Source organism: Porites lutea, chromosome 8 (assembly GCF_958299795.1).
Source record: "Porites lutea chromosome 8, jaPorLute2.1, whole genome shotgun sequence".
NCBI classification, from domain to species: Eukaryota; Metazoa; Cnidaria; class Anthozoa; order Scleractinia; family Poritidae; genus Porites; species Porites lutea.
The window spans coordinates 25,015,162-25,035,161 of NC_133208.1; the positions used below are offsets into that span (position 1 = coordinate 25,015,162).

At 38.9% G+C, this 20,000-nt stretch overlaps 2 protein-coding genes and 1 pseudogene across 2 annotated transcripts in view; all 3 read left to right on the forward strand.

The window, feature by feature from the left end:
• Positions 1–430, forward strand: part of LOC140945409 (uncharacterized) — a 6,768-nt gene extending 6,338 nt beyond the window's left edge. The window contains exons 1-2 of the mRNA XM_073394439.1: positions 1–60; positions 199–430. The exon at positions 1–60 is cut by the window's left edge and continues 6,338 nt beyond it. The gene's annotated coding sequence lies outside the window, so the exon portion shown is untranslated. The remainder of the gene's footprint in view (positions 61–198) is intronic.
• Positions 431–1,318: 888 nt separating this feature from the next.
• LOC140945410 (uncharacterized) overlaps positions 1,319–20,000 on the forward strand; it is a 122,289-nt pseudogene continuing 103,607 nt past the window's right edge.
• LOC140946655 (tetratricopeptide repeat protein 28-like) lies at positions 4,059–7,013 on the forward strand. The gene is made up of 3 exons (XM_073395765.1): positions 4,059–4,461; positions 4,564–5,445; positions 6,952–7,013. The coding sequence occupies exons 1-3, from the start codon at positions 4,059–4,061 to the stop codon at positions 7,011–7,013; spliced, it is 1,347 nt and encodes a 448-aa protein (XP_073251866.1).

A 20,000-nucleotide genomic window follows, 5' to 3' on the forward strand; every position in this document is an offset into this window, starting at 1 on the left:
TGTTAAGATCAAAGTAAGGCTCAACGTCAACGCTGTGAAATCCCTAAAGCGGACACAGAAGTAAGTCTTTTCACTTTGTGCATGATATGTTACGTTTTATATAGCCTTTTTTGCATCGTATATCCAAAGTTTGTTTCCGTAGTTTTAAGGTAGTTTCTAGTTAATCTAACTATAGTTTTCGCTGTATTTATTTCTTAGTTTTCGAAACCGCTTTGAATATCGTTTTCTTCGTTTACACCGCCTGATCATCGCTTCTCTTCGCATCGCTTCTTTTCAGCATTGTTAACGTCTCATCGCTTTGCTTCAATAAACTTTGTTTACATCCTTATCGTCGTGAGCATCATTATTGTAGCGAAAGTTCTTAAAGCGCGTCAAGAATTTTCTGTCTTATCGTGGGATTAAACGATCGTCCTGTGAGTAACGTTTTGCGCTCACAGATGTAATGGCAAATATTAGAAACAAAAGTTAGACTGAGTAACTAAAGATATCAAACAGAGTGGGGAATGAGTCAGGAGTAAGAGAGAACCTGGGTTCGCCAATTTTCAAAGCTTGTGACTGAAACCGTTGTATTTTCCAGAATTTTCAACAGTACACGGTGTATGATGGTAAATAGTAGGTTACAAACTACTCTGTAAAACTATTTTTTTCATAGATATTCTGCATTTGCAGATTCAACAAGTATAGAATGGACCTTGTCACGGTTTTGTACGACATCTTGACGAGTAGGCAAACGAGTAAGAAATTACAGTGTTTGTATGAGAATCAAATTTCGAATAATTTCCGTAAACAGCTGTTCTGAACTAAATATCAGTTGTAAACTAAAGGTAAAAAGCAAAGGTTTTGTCCTAAAACATTTTGGGGGCGTACCTGTGCTTACATTTCTCCAGACGCGTGCTATAGATTTTCCGTATATTTGTCTGTAATTTTCCCGGGACTTTCTTCCAGCCAAATGTATAGAAAATTTTAAAAAGTGGTTCTAGGTATTCTAGTGCATGTAACGCCCTCAAACTTTTTCAGGAGAATCCTTAGGAGTGAAGCTTTAGTTTACGAATCATTTTTTTTTAGAACAGCCCTTCTACGGAAATTATTTGACATTAGATTCTCATACTCGTCAAGATGGCGTCGAAAACCGTGACAACGTCTATAGGCCATAGAAATGATGGTCCCGCACTTATGATCGTGACTTAACTTACCTCAATAAATCTTACACGAAAGCTTGATTATCTTGCCCAAGAAGTTTAACTGTTCAGTTAAAAAATCGTGATTCCACTTTCTTACTCTTGAAATATTTTTTTCTCAAGGTCAAGAAAAAAGGGTCATGGACAACATCTCGGAGTTTGTACAGACCATTTATATTGGTGCAGTCGTTGCAACTTTTCTTTTCAACAATGGACGTATTGTAAAAGCGGTGGACATCTTTAACGAATGTTTGGTGCTCCTTAACGGTAAATCCCTAGAAACAATTAAAGAACTTACCACACCACTTATTATCTATGTATACCATAAACTTCTTGATGGCTATACTCTTATGCACGATCACACCCGTGCAATAGAATGTGGTAAAAAGCTTCACGTGACACTACACAATAGTGGTCAAAAAGAAGAAGAAGGGATGATATTACTAAAACTATCCGACATCTACTATCAAAGAAGCAAATACGAGGAAGCAAAACAATGTTGCGAAAAGGCACTCGGCATCCTGATTGAGACTGGAAACAATCACGGGGTTGGAATATGTTACGGAAATCTAGGAGCTGTGTTCCGATCTGTCGGTCAATATACCAAGGCTGAAGAATACCTTCAAAAAGCACTAGTGATCAGCAAAAAAATCGGTGACAAACAAGAAGAAGCATCTACTTACGGAAATCTAGGAACTGTGTTCCAATCTGTTGGTCAATATACCAAGGCTAAAGAATACTTTCAAAAAGCACTGTTGATCAAGAAAGTAATCGGTGACAGAAAAGGAGAAGCATCTACTTATGGAAATCTAGGAGTTGTGTTCCAATCTGTTGGTCAATATGCCAAGGCTGAAGAATACCTTCAAAAAGCACTAGTGATCAGCAAAGAAATCGGTGACAAACAAGGAGAAGCATCTGCTTACGGAAATCTAGCAACTTTGTTCTTCTATGTTGGTCAATATACCAAGGCTGAAGAATACATTCAGAAATCACTAGTGATCAGCAAAAAAATCGGTGACAAGAAAGGAGAAGCGTCAGGTTACGGGAATCTAGGAGCTGTGTTCCAATCTGTTGGTCAATATACCAAGGCTGAAGAATACTTTCAAAAAGCACTAGTGATCAGCTAAGAAATTGGTGACACACAGGGAGAAGCATCAGATTACGGAAATCTAGGAACTGTGTTTAAATCTCTTGGTCAATATACCAAGGCTGAAGAATGCCTTCAAAAAGCACTAATGATCATGAAAGAAATCGGTGACAAACAAGGAGAAGCATCTGCTTACGGAAATCTAGGAACTTTGTTCTTATCTGTTGGTCAATATATAAAGGCTGAAGAATACCTTTAGAAAGCAGTAGTGATCAAGAAAGAAATCGGTGACATACAAGGAGAAGCATCTACTTACGGAAATCTAGGAACTGTGTTCCAATCTGTTGGTCAATATACCAAGGCTGAAGAATACCTTTAAAAAGCACTAGTGATCAGCAAAGAAATCGGTGACAAAGAAGGAGAAGCATCAGGTTACGGACATCTAGGAACTGTGTTTAAATCTGTTGGTCAACATACCAAGGCAGAAGAATACATTCAGAAATCACTAGTGATCAGGAAAAAAATCGGTGCAAGAAAGGAGAAGCGTCAGGTTACGGAAATCTAGGAACTGTTTTCATATCTGTTGGTCAATATACCAAGGCTGAAGATTGCTTCCAAAAAGCACTAGTGACAGGGACCGCGGAGCAAGGTGAAAAGTGGGAGGGCTGACAATTGAAAATAATTTTTCAATAAACGACCAACATACACGGCAGTTCAGATTCAATGCAAGAAAAGACACAATTACAATTTTAGTATAGAAAATACTACACTGAAGTGATCTGAAAAATTTCTAACTATGGCCGTTCAGGCGTTCACTGTTCAAGTGATGTAATTCTTCTTGCCATCGAATATTTCATTGATTCGAAAGGAGAAAGACAAAATATAAAACTTTTATCCACTCAAAACAACTACTCAGCTTCGTTTGGCTTGAAAAAGCTAGTAGTTTTCTTCATTTCGTCTGATAAAACTGATAAAAAAAACTCTGCCCGAGCTGGAAGTACAAAACACGCTGCCGAACGAAGCGAAGGGGTGGCCAAGGCATGGCGTTTGATCAAGGGGCAAGTCGGCCCCACGGAAACAATTACCGTGAAAAGCACAGGAGCCACACAAAATGCCTGGCGTTTGAAATTAAAGAAAATACAGAGAATATAGCGGAATATAGACGGAAAAAAACTTGTTTCAAGTCTCTTTTTTATTTTAATTATTTTTCTTTTTAGCGCAAAAAGTGGGGGCGGGGGCGCAAAAAAGTGGTGGGGTCGCGGCCCTACCAGCCCCTCCCCCTCCGCGGTCCCTGAGTGATCACGAAAGAAATCGGTGACAAAGAAGGAGAAGCATCAGAGTACGGAAATCTAGGAACTGTGTTCCTATCTGTTGGTCAATATACCAAGGCTGAAGAATACCTTCAGAAAGCACTAGTGATCAGGAAAGAAATCGGTGACAAACAAGGAGAAGCAACTGCTTACGGAAATTTAGGAAATGTGTTTCTTTCTGTTGGTCAATATGCCAAGGCTGAAGAATACGTTCAAAAAGCACTGACGATCTACGAGGAAATCGGAGACAAACGTGGTGTTGGAGCCTCATACTTAAATCTGGGAAAACTTTGTCGAGAATTTCAGCTTAATGCGAAGAGTCAAGAATATGCTAATAAAGCACTTGAGATAAGTCACGAAATAGGGGACATTGAATTGCAGTTTGACAGCCACCTTAACATTGCTCTGAACGTTTTAGTGGCAAAAGGAAGCATAAATGAACTACGGCGAAATCTGTACGAAAGCATCCAGAAATGCGAAGAAATGCATGATTTTTTAAGAGTGAAAGATCAATTCAAAATTTCTTTTTTTGATCAGCATGTGTTTCCTCACCTTCTTCTTTGTTGGTTGTTGATTGCTACAGGTAAGTATCATGAAGCCCTTTACGTTGCCGAGCTTGGACGGTCCAGAGCACTGACAGACGTACTGTCAGATAAGTACTCTGTGGAAAAAGAGTTATCAGTGAACCCACAGTCATGGATTGGTATTGAAAACATTATGATCAAAAATGCACTTAGTTCTTGTCTTCATGTTTCCTGCTTTAGAGATAATATGTACTTTTGGATCCTCAAGCCAAACAAAATGACAGTTTTTCGACAAACGAGACTCAAAGAAAGTACAGATAAAGTGTTTGGGAATAAGACATTTGGTGGCTCTCCTGATTTACGTCAAGACCAATGCGAAGATCGGTCATTGTTTTCATGTGTAAGCTCCCCGCCATCATGCAAACCATCTCAGAGTGACAGCTTCGAATCTTTGCGTCTTATAGAAGAAGAGGAAGACGAAAATCACGACTCTAAACCTTTAACCCTTGCTGATGGTTACAACATGATAGTCGCTCCTGTAGCTGACTTACTCCAAGAATCAGAAATCATTATTGTACCGGATAACTTGTTGTATCCAATTCCTTTTGCTGCTTTAATGGATGGTAATGGAAAGTATTTATCGGATACTTTCAGGATTCGTATTATCCCTTCCTTGACGACTCTTAAGTTGATTCAGCTCAGCCCAGAAGACTACCATAGTAAAACCGGTGCACTGATCGTAGGAGAGCCAGACGTTAGTGATGTATATTACCAAGGAAACCTTCTGCAGTTAAACTCACTGCCTTGGGCGAGAGAAGAAGCAGAGATGATTGGGCGACTGCTCGGTGTTCAACCGTTGCTTGGAAGGAATGCAAATAAGCAGGCAGTCCTGGAAAGCATGCATTCAGTAAGTCTCATTCACTTCGCTGCTCATGGTTATGCTGAACGTGGAGAAATAGCTCTCTCCCCTGTAAGCTCCTGCGGAACTCCACACGAACAACACTACTTATTGACGATGGCTGAAATTTCACAAGTTCGACTAACAGCCAAGCTGGTTGTCCTTAGCTGCTGTCATAGTGCAAGTGGTCAGAAAAGGGCTGAGGGAATTGTTGGAATCGGTCGAGCATTTCTAGCATCGGGTGCACGCGCCGTGTTGGCGGCACTGTGGGCTGTAGAGGACGAAGCTACTATGTGGTTTATGAATCGTTTTTACGAGCACCTTGTTCGTGGTGAAAGCGCCAGTGAATCTCTTCACCAGGCCATGAAGTCGATGAGAGAGACTCACTTTTCTGACGTCAGGCAGTGGGCACCCTTTATGTTGATTGGAGATGATGTAGCATTCAAAGGTTTGTATTTGATATTTATAATTTTTAGGTTTTTCTAACTATTTGTAGTCAAAATGTGTGAAGTTTATGTTCGTGACAACTCGTTATTTTGAGAAATAAGTTTTGTTAGTTTCTTTCTTTATTGTTTTTTTCTAACCCTGATCAAGACATGAAAGTGAGGCCAGTGGAGAGAAGGCCGAATTCTATTTTCCGAATCTCATGGAATATTTCGAAGGGATGCATGCTCGGATATAAAGTAACTAACTAAAATGAAAATGTAGAAAACAGTAGTTTAGATTCCAAAGAGCATAAAAAAGCAATTTAAGTCAGAGGAGAAATTGAGAAAGCGCGAACCCCCCCCCCCCCCCCCTTTTCTCAGATTCAGGCGCTCATATTTTTGTACGCCTTTCACCTCGTCATCCCTACTATCTGAGAGCCTGGAACAGGCTATAAAAAACGCTGTGTCTATTTTTTAGTCTTAAAACAGATTAATCCTGAGGGAACCAGGTCCAGCTCAGAGCAGGGTATACGTACTAATAATTATTACCGGTGAGCGAGAGTTTAAAAGCAGACGCAAAGATTCCCTCGGTACTTAATCTAGCCCAAGCAGCTGCAGGAGCATTTTATTTTTAAACTTCTCTTTTATACAGATATTTTTCTGGAAAATGAGCTAAGGGCAACTTCCTTGTCGTTTTCGTGTGTTCTTAAAACGAGGTTCAGTTTTGTCATCAATCGCCTCTTTTATGATGCTTGTTTCGCGGAGAAGTCGCAAGATTTAATATTTCCCCAAGACAGTATTTCATTCGATTCAATTGGGTTTTACAATACGTTTCGCTTTAGTGCTCTTCGTAGTCGCGATTTTGTACCGTAGGAGATGGTTGATATTTTGGGTAACCACTGCACGGGCTGTAAGGGATAGCATGGTTGGCTTTGTATCAACCTCCTGCCTCAAGATATAATCTGATCAGAATGCAAACAGAAAACGGAGGAAATTGAAATAAAGTAAAATATTCCCACTGCATACATTATTGGCATACATTAAGTAACTCCATAAATCCCGTCGTTTTTGGGCTGCACGCTGGTGGCATGATTCATTGCGGCCCTTGGTTAGATTTGCTGAGTTTTTGCCCGCCTCTTGGCTAGTTCAACGAAGGTTAGTGGAAATGACTTAGAAATTTCGCCCCTCCCACCTCCCCTGGTGGCGGTTGACGTCGCTAGCCCTTATTATTCGGCATGTCTATTGTCCTGGCAGTCGCGGTTGCCTCCCATAACTTAGTTCCCACGTGTCGGAACAATAGGTATGCACTGCGAAATATATACAAATCGCATTTAAGCTGAAAGTGATACAATACGACTTCACTAAACTTTTAGCATATAACTAATTTCCTCAAAGTGTAAAGGTTTGCTATTTGTTTGACTTTGAATGTGCTAGAGACATTAAGGTAAAATATTTAGCGCAAAGAGTAACAGAAGCATGTTGATCGATGGCTAAAATAAATCGTGCATGATTAGTTTTTCTCTTTCCAGGTGCATTTGATAAGAGCAGTTTGAAAGATGGCGAAGGTGCAACGGAAACAAAGAACTTGTAAACTGAGAGGAAACATGTACATATAAATGTATATACCACGGATCTCAATGAAGTAGTCTTGTCTGAGACCCGCAAAGAGAACAGGTGATAATTGTACTTTTTAAAGCAGGCGCCATTTTTATACGTTACAGGCGAAGGTGAGGCATGAGCTGAGCGCGGAGAACAAGCAGAAGGGGTAGGCAGGACCAGTTAGTCGTCCTCAAAGTGGAGAAGTCAAAGTTGTATAGACTTTCTGAACCTACATCTACTATATTAGTCAGGACTTCTTTCGCTCAACGTGACTTCTGCTACTCGTTAATCCTGTGCCTACGCTTGCTTCAATCTTACATGTCGTACATGAACACGAGTATTGCTTCGGTTTGATAAATTTGCAAAGGTACTGAACTTGACGAACGTGATGAAGTGCGACATAGATATCTAAGCTAAGAAAAGGGACACAAGTGTTCTCTCGAATAAAGTGCTCTTTGCGAGGGGCACCCAACGACGGTTTCCTCCTAAATACATTGAAAACACTTTTTAGGCAATCCAGAGTGCTTTTAGATCTCTAGAAATTCATTCTATATCTGCTCGGTCATCTTAGGGGTGCTTGAGTCTTTTCGAAATTACAAGGGCTTCTGTATTATTTTCTCGAAAATTTTAAATGCAATTTATCGTATTACGAAAGTGAGAATTTTTCTGATTTCTCTCTCCATCACACTTTTGAATACGAAAATAATTTTACGTTTCCTTTTTTCTACGAAAAACAGCCTATCCTGGGGAGGGAAATGTGAAAAATTAAACTTACTTCAGAAAATCGTAGGGAATTTTTTACATAAGCTTCGAAAACTGGACATGAGTGGCCTCATCTAGAAATTTTTAGCTGTCCTCAAATAATAGAAAATTCTAGGCCAATCTTCTCCGAACAGATATTTTACAGAAAATCGTCGTTGGGTGCCCCAGCTTTGCGCCAATACGATACTTACGGTATTGCTCTTAAGCTGTTTTTTTATTTGCCTAAGATCATTCCCACCCCAATGTTTCATTGATTACTGTAGTGACAGTGTTTAACGGAAAGTTCTAAAACAATTCAGCATGATGGCGAATCTTAGAGGACACAAACAAAGAAAATGAATAAACATGTTCGTGTCCTCTAAGACTCGCTATCGTGCTGAATTTTCATATATTGAAAGACCCCCATTAGTGACTGACAAGACCGTAATGAATCAGGCGATGTACGAAATTGTATTCTCCCGTTTTGAATGGGGCGTTTTCCAATCCTCTGCCCTACCCTGTCATACCTGCTAAGGCTGATATTTAATTTTTCAAACGCAAAACTGAAACAAATGAATGGGTGGGTGCTCACTAGAATTTAGAAGTAGGGCTTTATTCCGAGTTGGTCCTCTCATAGCATTATGAGCCCGGTTTATGAAACGGTCGTGAGATCTTTCGAATGTCGGCAAATTCTAAACTCTTTTCGAAGTATGTCATTACTGTTTTTCTGGTATCCCTAGAAATTAGCTTGCCTATCAATCATTATAGCGTCTTTGTGTTATTTGTTAACTCATTCCCATTAGAAATTTACCCCTCTGACTACAGTTCTGTTATAAATAGGGACGTTTAGCTGTTTTCTGAGCTAAAGTGCTCCTCATCAAGTATAACTAACTCTGTTTAAGAGAAGAGGCTACTTAGTGAACAGGGTTAGGGGTTTAACCTAAAGCTAGCTTTATTTCAGTAGTGAACAAAAGTCGGTTAAAAGGCGTTTTAAATTAAAAACCCTTCAAATTGAACAGAAGAATTACACTGGTTAGATTCCCTTACTACCATTGAGGTATGAAAGACTCTTCTTGCCGGGCTCGGTCATACAACTTAGTTAATGTTCTTAAGAATGCTAACTATGTTCTTAAGAATGTCAACTGTGCTATGCTATAACAGGTTCAGTGATAGGAGTGAATGATTATTACATAATATCAAAAGAAGCAAATTTCTGCCACGCTGATTTTGCATACACACATCAGTCTAGCTGTATGGCGTATCGCTCCACTGGTTTCTATAGATGTCCTTGAAGATCATGATCACAGGTGCAAATCCCGTTGGAATCCTTTAAAATGCTTGTTTCTTAGTTTTTCATTATTATAGCATCACTTGAAAAAAACGTATGTGGCTGAGAAGCTACATCTACTTTTTAGCAGGAAGTAAACTTTTCATTCCGTATTTATTGGACTGATGCCTTGATATATGTGTTTCAGTTTTACAGGAAGAATTTTTTACTTTTACTGTTGGCAACTAAGGTTCGATTATTTCAGGGTCGGCCAGGGTTTTTGGGTATACGGTATACAGGGGCTTTTTAAATCGGGTATATGGTATATTGCAGGTTAAATACGGGTATTCGGTGTATCACTTTCTCTGAATTTCAGGTATAAAGTATACCTGGGAATAATTTTGGGTATATTTGGATGAATTTTGGGTATTTTTAGGTATTTTGGCGAATTTTTTTCGGGTATACTGGTATACCACTATCCCCTTGGCAGACCCTGTTATTTGAAAAGTCCCCAATCCATATACGGGTTGCGTCAAGTGAAATAACTTAGATGTGAACTGAACTTTCTATATTATCATTAAAAAAAATCATTTTTATAATTAAGACTGTTTCTGCACTTGGCCTTGTTTTGGAAGCTAGGGTTTTTGGAAGTTGGTAAAGGCCAAGTAAAGGCCTATCGACAGCCTGAGTAGCAGGCGTTTCTGGACGAAAAAGGAGAAAAGAGAAGTGAAAATCTCCTCTCTCGTAGCCCCTTAGAAAAGCCTGATACTCGGACTAGCCTACTGAAGGACCAGTATACAAGTGTCATATTTTGCAGCTGATACTTTCAATAATGAAACCGTAGTTTAACCCGTCCTATCTTTGTTCAAACAGCCGGCCCTACAGTTTTAATGTCTACACATTTAGCTCGTACCCAGATTGCACTCTGTCTCTGCATGAATGCGCCTTTCACAAAGACGAACCTGAACGAGTCCACCGATCAAGGAGCGCTTGTTGCGTGTTATTCATGCTTGCGTACTACGAAAGCGCTTGTTTGAACGTCTAAGAAACTGACTGAAACAACCACAAGGGCGTTTAAAAGAAAGTTCCCAATTTGTTCCAATTTAGCCTTTTTTCATATAAAATAGTCAGAGTTAGAGTTCTCCTAAGTGCTTTATTGTTTGGTTAAATTGCTCTTTTGTTGCACATAATCAGTGCCTTGGTACCTGCAGAAGGAACGTTTTTAGATGAGGTACCCATATCCCTATGACTCTTGTCTGACCGTCGTATTGCGGAGAAAGTCATGACTCTGTCGGTATTTTGCCATTATAAAGCTTGGACAGTACGACTCGATCCGATCGCTCCTAAGTGACGGTAGTCCAAGCCAATTCTGCTCCGATCGAGACTTCGTGAATATCAGTGACATCGCGGACATAGGGATGTAGCTTAAGAGATTTTGTCGAGAAGTTTGGCTTAAAAAATCACACCTTTCTGCTTAAGTGCGCTAGCATAGGCAAAAACAAAAGAATTGATATTCACCTCTCTGAGAACAGTTTTTTGCCAGAATAAACTCTTAAAGGAGGGCTATTTTATGTCGTTTATGTTCAGTTGCGGCGGCGATATTTCATTGCGGCGTGGTTCTCAAAGTTCGGACTGCGCGCGCAAAATTTATACTAGGTCTCTTTCCGCGATCTTATTTCGATTTAAAGTCACAGTTTTCAAGATACAAGCGGATTGATTCACAAAACAGTTTTAAATACGCCTTCGTTTGAGTTCCTTGTAAATTATTTGCAGTGAATTTTGCTGTTAGAACTATTCACTGGTAGGGTTTGTATTTGGGGGAGGTTCAAGTTTAAAAGTCACACCTTTGTGAGGTAATTATTATTGCGACAAAGCATTGTTATTGCTGAGCTGTGGTTATTCGCATAAAGCAAATGATAGGATGGTATATTTTGTAAACTTTCTAAATAAGGTAGACAAATGTGTTCTAAAACTGCAAAACAGGGTCGTAAAGTAGTATCGGCCTAAAATACTGAAGCGCAACTTCAATGTGTTTTAAAGATTCTGAAGCAGTGCGGACATCATGCTGATGCTTACATGGTATAGATTTTGGTAGCGCGCAGAATGCAAATTAATAATTCTTCTTTCTCTTTAGAAGTGTCTTAGCAAGCGCGAAGGACCGAAATAAGATGATCTGAGCGCCGCGATATTTTTTGGTCATTTTGTATCCAACCCCGTCACTTTTGCGCGACGACAAAAAGAACGATTGCGGCAGCCACTGCGGATTATTTTGCAGTGTACTCGGTGAAAAAATGAGCTTAACTTCTAAACGTAAACAGGTTAAGATTTTAGTTCACTGTCTCGATGCTTATAGTTGTGTAATTAAGAACCTGAAGCAAAAACAAATTAAGCTCCCGGTAAAAGACTGTTCTCAGCTCCACGCGGACTAAATTTGTACGAAGTTCAACTTCTCCCGTCGGTACCCTAGTGAAGCATCATTCTTCACAGCACAATGTAGCACTCCCTACCCCCCTGGTTCGCAAGTTTGTCACGCCAAAGGTTTCCGATTATTCAAACAAACTTCGCCTTGGTCTAGGCAGGTGTCACCTGGAACAAAGGGCCTATTGTTTGAACATTAATTGGCAAATAGGTTGTTTTTTATGCAATCTCGGGAGACACAAATAACAATGGTGAAATGAACAAATGCTGGTGGACAAACAAAGCGAGCTAATGAGCGATCTTTTGTTTACCGTCCACCAGCATGGCGGCGATGACGTAACGTGAAAACCACCAATGGGCCATTTCTTGATACGTGTTTCGTCGAATTCAGGGAAAGTCCGGGATTTTTTTTTCAATTACGCTTTCATCACACTAGTTAAGAGGCACAGAAACCTTTCGAGGTTTGACGTTTGGATAATGCTGCTTTTAGTCGTCATTTAATACTCACCAGAAACAAAACGAGTACAGAAATTAAGAGTGCCGGAAAAGTCCTTAACGCACTGAGCGCTACAGACTTTGAGGTAGGTATTTTCATTCAACCAGCCTTTGTCTATGGCTTAAAGTTACTTTTTCAGGGACGAGCTCTCAATTATTTTTCATATGATGTGGCCAAATAGATTGATTGCTGGCGTAAACAGTTAAGAAGTCATTACACAACAAGAACGATAAAACTCTTGTTTTCACGGTTCACAGGATACCAGTCTAGAGGTACGACAAGCTTTGATTCAGTTGTCACCAATTCAACCGGCCAAAGACAATTTCATTTTGGTTGTATGAGCCCCTTCGGGGAGGAACTAGTCGATCCGATCATAGCTATGTAAGAGTCCGGGTAGTCCAAGCAAATTCGGCTCCGACGAGATTTTGTGAATAATGCCCAGCTATCAGTGACATCGTTATGGACAAAGCGGTTTTGTTTCTCGGACAGAGTTGCACAATATGTCACAAACAAACTTAATTTCAGTTTATTTAATAATTAAAAGTGTTTGTATGCGAGGATGGTAGCTCTTTTTACTTTCTGACAGTTTAAACTTTCGGCGTTCGTTCAGTGCGTCCTTAATATTGGCGAAATGACTCTTTTCCAAAAAAAGGTTTTGCAAAGATTGTTTTGACTAGTTTGTGACAAATAATGTAAATTTGACTAATTTAATCTGGCTAATTTGGTTTTCAGTGAGGCGGACACAAAGTTCACTTCATCTTTTTGTATAATAAACTAGCCGAGTAAAATACTGCTAATTAGCTGCATGTTGATATGTTCCAATTCATATCTGTTGGTGAATCATTTACGCTAGTTTTTCGTATCTTGGTACCGTTCAGGAGAGATATCATAAAGAGAAAATATTATTTTTTTTATTCAGGCACCGACAGTTTTAAAGCGCGGAACATGGACAAACTGTCGGTTGATTATTTTATATATTAGATAATTATGCTGCAGTTGCTATTGGAATGACTCGTTTTGGACTACTCGTTGTCGGTGTCTTATCTCGACACCAAAAATGTACAAATTAACGTGTTTATATGAGACATTTTGGCCGAAAATCTGTTCTATAACTATTCGGCATCCAGTTCTGAATTTTTAATAGTTTTTGTTTCTTGGAATGCAGGGAAAGTCCCAAATTTTTCCACATCAGCTAAAGGCACGAAAGGACGGCTGATTTCGAGGTAAGTAGTTTGGCGCTTTATAAAAAATAACCTCCTCTCAGCTTACCTTTTTCTATTTCATATATCTTAATACTTGAGATTTTAATTTTCGCACTAAGTTTCCTGAATTGCGAGTGTGTTTAATCGGACTCTCACTCATAACGACTCGACCTCGATTGGCAGTGTCGTGTGATTTCAAAAGTTCGAAGCAAGTATTTGAAGAGGTCATACAATCAAATCGTTTTTGCAAATGGATTCCCTTATATAGAAAAGATTATAAATAATCCCAGTTGATACAGACATGAAACAGCGGGCAGGTATTGAATTTAAGGGAAAAAAAATTTAAGGAAAAAAAACCTTACGTCTATTTCATGCATGTTAATTGAGTTGCGTATTCTTTCTTGGTATCGTTATAGTACGAGGCTACTTCACCGTTCTCTTAGAGATAGATCCTAATAACGTATTACAAACATCAATCATTTCCGTCGGTTTTTTCCTAATGTTTGTATTTGAAAACGTTAGTCCTTTTCACTTTCTTGGAAAGCAAATAAACAGTACCAAATGTCGTTCGTTTTGCAGCTAGGTTTAGTAGCCTTTCCCAAGTTTTAGAGATTTCTAGGCAATATTTCCTTCTTCCAACAAATTGTGCAGGAAAAAGTCGTTGGGTGCCGCTAGTATGAAAGTTCCAAACGATATAAAAATTCATCAGTGGGACATGCTGCCTCGCCACACGTCATGTATGTTATATCCAGGGCTAGGGTGTTTCTTTCGGGGAATCATTAACATTAACGATGTTTAATTTCTTAGAACGCAGGAAAAGTCCCAGAATTTTCACATTTTCACATTTTCACTTTCCTTTCTGTACTTCTGGTGAGACAGATTTCTTGGTGAATACGTTGATCTAGCCATTTACATTTCCTGGTTTAAGATTTGAATATTCATTTTCAGTTCTTGAGATTCCAACTAGGAAATTAGAAGAGAGAGTTGTTTGTTTCCTTCCTTCTTCTCGGAAAGCGAAACGACTTCTTGCTTATGATCAGCGGTAGGGCAAATTAAGGTTTCTTTCGTTGTGATTTCTAAATAATGGCAGACTCTTCATCAACAAAAGATTTTGAGAACTTTTACTTCATTGCAAGGACAATGGCTTACGGCTCTAAAGCATTACAGAGCATTGCCCGCTGAATTTAAACTATTTAGTTTGATGCCCAGCGAGTATTTTTTTTTTTTAACTTAAAGTGTCAGAAGATAAAAAAGAAACGTTGTTTATTCGCACCGATACTTGTGAATCTTTTAAGTTCATCCATTTACAGGTTGGCCAACAAAAAGTGACGGGTTTTTTTCCCTACTTTTTATTTTATTCATGCGACGTTTTGTCTACTGGTTTTTTTTGGTGTTGATTGATCATTATTACATCCAAACACGGCACAAGGATCTTTTTTTCCATTACAATCTTATTCTAAGAAAACTTAATTTCAATTTATTTAATAATTAAAAGTGTATGTATATGCGAGGATGGTAGCTCTTTTTACTTTCTGAAAGTTTAAACTTTCGGCGTTCGTTCAGTGCGTCCTTAATATTGGCGAAATGACTCTTTTCCAAAGAAAGATTTTGCTAAGATTGTTTTGACTAGTTTGAGACAAATAATGTAAATTTGACTAATTTAAACTGGCTAATTTGGTTTTCAGCGGGAGGCGGATACAAACTTCACTTCATCTTTTTACATAATAAACTAGCCGAGTTAAATATTGTTTCCGTGGCAATTAATACCTGAGTATACCTGAATGCAGAGCGAGAACTCGTGCATGTATTCGAGCTGGGATTCAAACCAGGAGTTCGAGCGAGGGCTTCTTTTGCTTATTACTAGAGGTTACAAATTCTAAGTGAAGTGCTGCGAGTAGACCCTGAGCGGTACTATAAATCATAACGTATACGAATTTGTTATAAATTGGCTTACCAACATTTATAATATTTCAGACAGTAAATTTATTGATTTTTTTGCGATTTACACCTGAATAACCCTCAATCTGAATAATGAGAATTTTATATCCTACAGCAGCGTTATAAGCGCTTCCTTTGCCTTTAAGCAGGGAGCATCCATTGCTTTGCTGCCCTGATCAGAAAATAAATCGGTGTTGAAGACCTCAGTGGAACCGGCTTAATAAAGCGAAAACGTTTTACTAGTCCCTTGGCCCTTATTTGTATCGATGTTCCATTATAATCTCAACAGACCTGTTCGGTTAACTCAATGCTGTACTCAATTGAAACCCTTTGGGAATAAAACGTTTTGTTTCAGGAATTTCCCGTTTATAACTTAAATGTGAATGCCACGTTATAATGCAAATCAACACAACGAATCTTACGCCCGGGAGGTTTGAATTCAGGGTACAACATTGAGTTAGCCGAATAGGTCTATTGGATGCCCAGGTATTGTTTGGTCGCTAAGAACTTCTGGCTTGCTTTGTCAGCACACCACTGCACACAAACTCTGCAGCCAAGGAAAGACATTTTTCAAGTTTCCTTTTTTTACTGTTTAGTTTTTACTTGAAAAAGGATCCTGACAGATTTCTTTGCCCGCTTGTTGAACTTTAAAGAATTTAAATGTGGAGAAGATCCTCGCTGTCAAAGACACAACTTATGCAGTTGCTGAAAGAAAGCCTGACAAAAACGAAAAATTCAGGCTTGCCGGTATTCGAACCCTAACCTCTTACAGTGGCGGATCCAGGGGGAGGGTCCGGGAGTTCAGACCTGAAACTAGTTTGAGACAGAAATTCTTACATCCACAGGATCGTATATCACTTTTTAACTGGCTGATTTTGTTAATGAAACACGCGTTGCATTTTGCCGTTAAACTAAATTCCAGTAATACATTGTATTCAAAAATGTAATTGCTTTTAGGTACCCTCCTATGATCTGTTCGCCTCTCGATCTGCTCGCAAAGCATGAAGTATTTCCCGCACCAACGGCGACCGGCGTTCACAGATTGAGAAACATGTGGTCGTCTCTGTGAGATGTAATTTGCCACAAAAAGGTCAACAGTTTCTTTCTTTATGGAAACTCGCTAATGATAACATTAATCGTACTTGTTAAATTGGGGGAGACCCAGAAATTAGGAGAAGCGCAACACTCGATCACGCACAAATTCAACGATACAGACACCAACAAAAGCAAAAACTCTGGGCCACATTAAGAATAACTGTAAGCTCTAGGATTCCAAGTTACCAAACCTTATACTAGTAAATAACTTGCCTTAGTACTCTTTTTCTCTCATTTCCCGCGAGAACGGCGACCTGCGTTCACAGATTGAGAAACATGTGGTCGTCTCTGGGAGATGTAATTTGCCACAAAAAGTTCAACAGTTTTTTGCTTTACGGAAACTCGCTAATGATAACATTAATCGTACTTGTTAAATTGGGGGAGACCCAGAAACTAGGAGAAGCGCAACACTCGGTCACGCACAAATTCAACGATACAGACACCAACAAAAGCAAAAACTCTGGGCCACATTAAGAATAACTGTAAGCTCTAGGATTCCAAGTTACCAAACCTTATACTAGTAAGTAACTTTCCTTATAACCTGAGATCAGGCGTTATTTATTATTATTATTTTTTTATTTTTTTATTTTATTTTATTTTATTTTTTTTTTGCTTCTTTGTTTCTTTGGCTCGAGAGGGAAAAAAATAACGCCTGATACATTCATTTAACGAGCAGTTAACCACCCCCTAATTTACATAATGTAACGTCTGCTTGATCTGTCATGTTATTAGCCAATAAGCGTTTACCATAAGGGAATCAAATTTTGTTGCGAAAATGTCTCTTTTGAAATCACTTTTAGGGAAAAGAAGATATTTAAGTACATCCATGTGCAGATGGCGCTTCCTAAAAAAAATTTTACATGTGTTGTTTTTGTGACGAAATACTGCTAGCTGGAGCTGCCGTACCTTTATTTAAGGTGGCTCGACTGGATTTTTGAAGGAAGAATTACAGTCAAGCCAGGTCAGGAGTCCATTCATAAATTGATTATTTGAAAAGTGAACCCGTTTGTCGCTTCTGTAACTTGTAGCCGGTATCAAATTGCATTCAAATGATCGGTGAATTTTTGACTGCAACTTTTTAGTATACGATGAGATGGGAAATATGTTAATGGATGAAATTTCTATTTAGGCATTCTTCAAATTCAAGAAAACTGAGCCGGCAGAAATTTTATAACGAACTCGCGTGTGTATTCACTGCTCATTACGCAAGCAAAAATGCAGACTGAAATCAACAACAACCAATTAACGGATGGCGGCATTTTGGCCAATTGGAACAGCGCAAATCATCCGTATTGTTTCCTATCCAATCAGAAAAAAGTCCAGATTCTGGCTTTTTTACATGTGATCCGACAAAAAAATGCATCATGCCCTCTTCCCGTGAGAGACATAAAGGGGTAATAGGGAGAGGGCATGATCTCAGGCTACTTTCCTCAGTACTCTATTTCTATCAAGATGGTATTTGAAGCTCCCGGTGAAGCTTTGCGTTCTCGAAGTTCCGCCGCTTATTTACCCCTTCGCCAATGAGGCTATGAGATGAACTTGTGTGCGAAATTCTAAAAGTTCCAGTTTTCGTCGGACGAGTCCTCTTTATCCTAATCCGAAATTTAGACTTCCAAAAAGGAGTGTGTTGCATTAAACAGAAAGAAATCAATCTTTAAAGAGACTCTTCGAATGTGGATAAACATGCTTTAAGTAATGTTTAATAAACAAGCGGCAGTGTTTTATCGGGTTTAAAATCATGAGCCGAAGGAGAGTGATTTTAGACCTGTTATTAAAACACGTGCTGCGAGTTTATTGAATGACTTCAAAGACATTTCTGGAAAAACGTGTCTGAATGGAGTTGATAACAATGACGCTTTTGTGAACGTTGAAAATTAGCATACGCAAAACAACATTACTTTAGTTAGACATGCAAGAAAATCAAATCTCACACGCGGTTAGAAATTTCCCAGTCTAAGAACGACACTAACAGAAGAGGACATGACGTCTTGTTCTACACCTTTTCGGAAGCCTAAAAATGCCGAGGAAAACAGAAAGTTACTCGAAAATTGTATTCCAAAGTCAACAAGTGCAGGAAAAAAGTAGTCTTTAAAAAATTTTTCCTGGAATGGCCGAATGGTAGGTGAACAAAAATTCAGTACTCGAGCCTTGCGTATTCACAACTGGCAAGTCTTGAGGACAACGCTTAGACACTACTATAGCCAATATTACCGCTAAGTCACTGAACTTTTGGCTGATTAAATTGGACAGCTTAATTTTGAGCAATAGTAAATTTACTGGGTGTTATTTTAAAAGAACATTAAATATTAGAGACCTTTAGATTCGAGGACGAGAACGACTACGAGTACTAGATTTGACTTGAATTTTTTTTGCCTGTTCTCAAAATATAGACTTCCCGGAAAAGCTATATTTTATCATATTTCACAAGAAAAGTTAGCACTGTTACCTTTAGTGAAGGAGGTTACGCGCTTTCCCCATCGCAAAATGATAAAACTTCTAACATTTGATAACTTGTTTTCAACAACACGACATTCGCGCTAAAACTCGTAGTAGAATGACGACGGCTACCACGTTTTCCCGCCAAAATGACGTTGGTTCGCGCGCGTGCACTACTTAGTATTGAGAAAAACTTGTACTCGTTGTCGTACTCGTCTTAGAATCTAAAGGTCTCTATTAACGCACCATTTGTTGTGTTAGTTGCTGTGCTAATAATCAATATCTGATAAAACACCGCATACTAATAAGGGAAGGTTTTATCGATATAAAGTCACTGCATGTGATGTATTATCGACTATTTGATAAGTCAATGGGCTTATGAATTATTAATGTTTTTTGAAGGATCACGCAACATCATCTGGGTTACTGGGTTAATAATTGTTAGTGTTCATTTCTCGACGGAGAAAGCTACCCATTTTATGAACTCGGGCGTGCCTTAAGGTAGCCCAGTTAATAAAAGCTAGAGGGAAATGATCCAATTGCTGGATGAGTTTTTTCACTTCTATGTACAGCTGTGTATTATCCCCTGATATGAGATGCGTATTCCAATTGAGTTTTTATAACGGAACGATGTAGTCTGAGACCGGAAAGACATATTTGAAGTCGATGGAACAATTAACAAAGGGGGGAATGCCGCATTAAGGTGTTTATTGATTAGCCTATTGCTGGTTTTCACTGTCACGCCATTCAAAATAGATCAAAATCAAAACCGTTCAATAGATAAATTCCAGAATCTGGGAAATGAAAGGAGGTACATATACAAAGACCCTCGCCAAGATTCAGGTCAGAGGAATATTTCGTATACGAGATATCGGAAGAAATGTTTTACCCAAACTTATAATAGAGATTTGTATGGAGACGCCATGCTGGTGCTCACCTGGATGAACTCCAACATGGCGGACAGAAACCAACAGAAACATCTGTTACCGAGTTTTGCTACAAAAGCGTGAATTTATTCTTTGAGAAACTCACAAACATTAAAGTAATACTTTTTCTTATACATGAACTGTTTAGATAGCAAAATTTCCTGAAATAAGTCCTTTTTTTAACCTACATGACAGTTCTCTTTGCCGTCATGTAAATGCCGAATGAAAATTAGTTTTCAGCTGCCCTTATGCATCGTTAAAGAAAAATCTCGGTAGGATGACCAACAATTGCTAGGAGAGGACACGGACGATACCCGCCATCTTTGCACGTGCTCTAGGATTAATGGGATAAAAGCAATGTCAAGTGGTATTTAAAGGGGCAAACAAGTCCTAAAATGTCGCAATACGAGTAATCGCGGTCGAGTTTGTTTATATCCTCTCAAAACCATAAGGCAAGTAA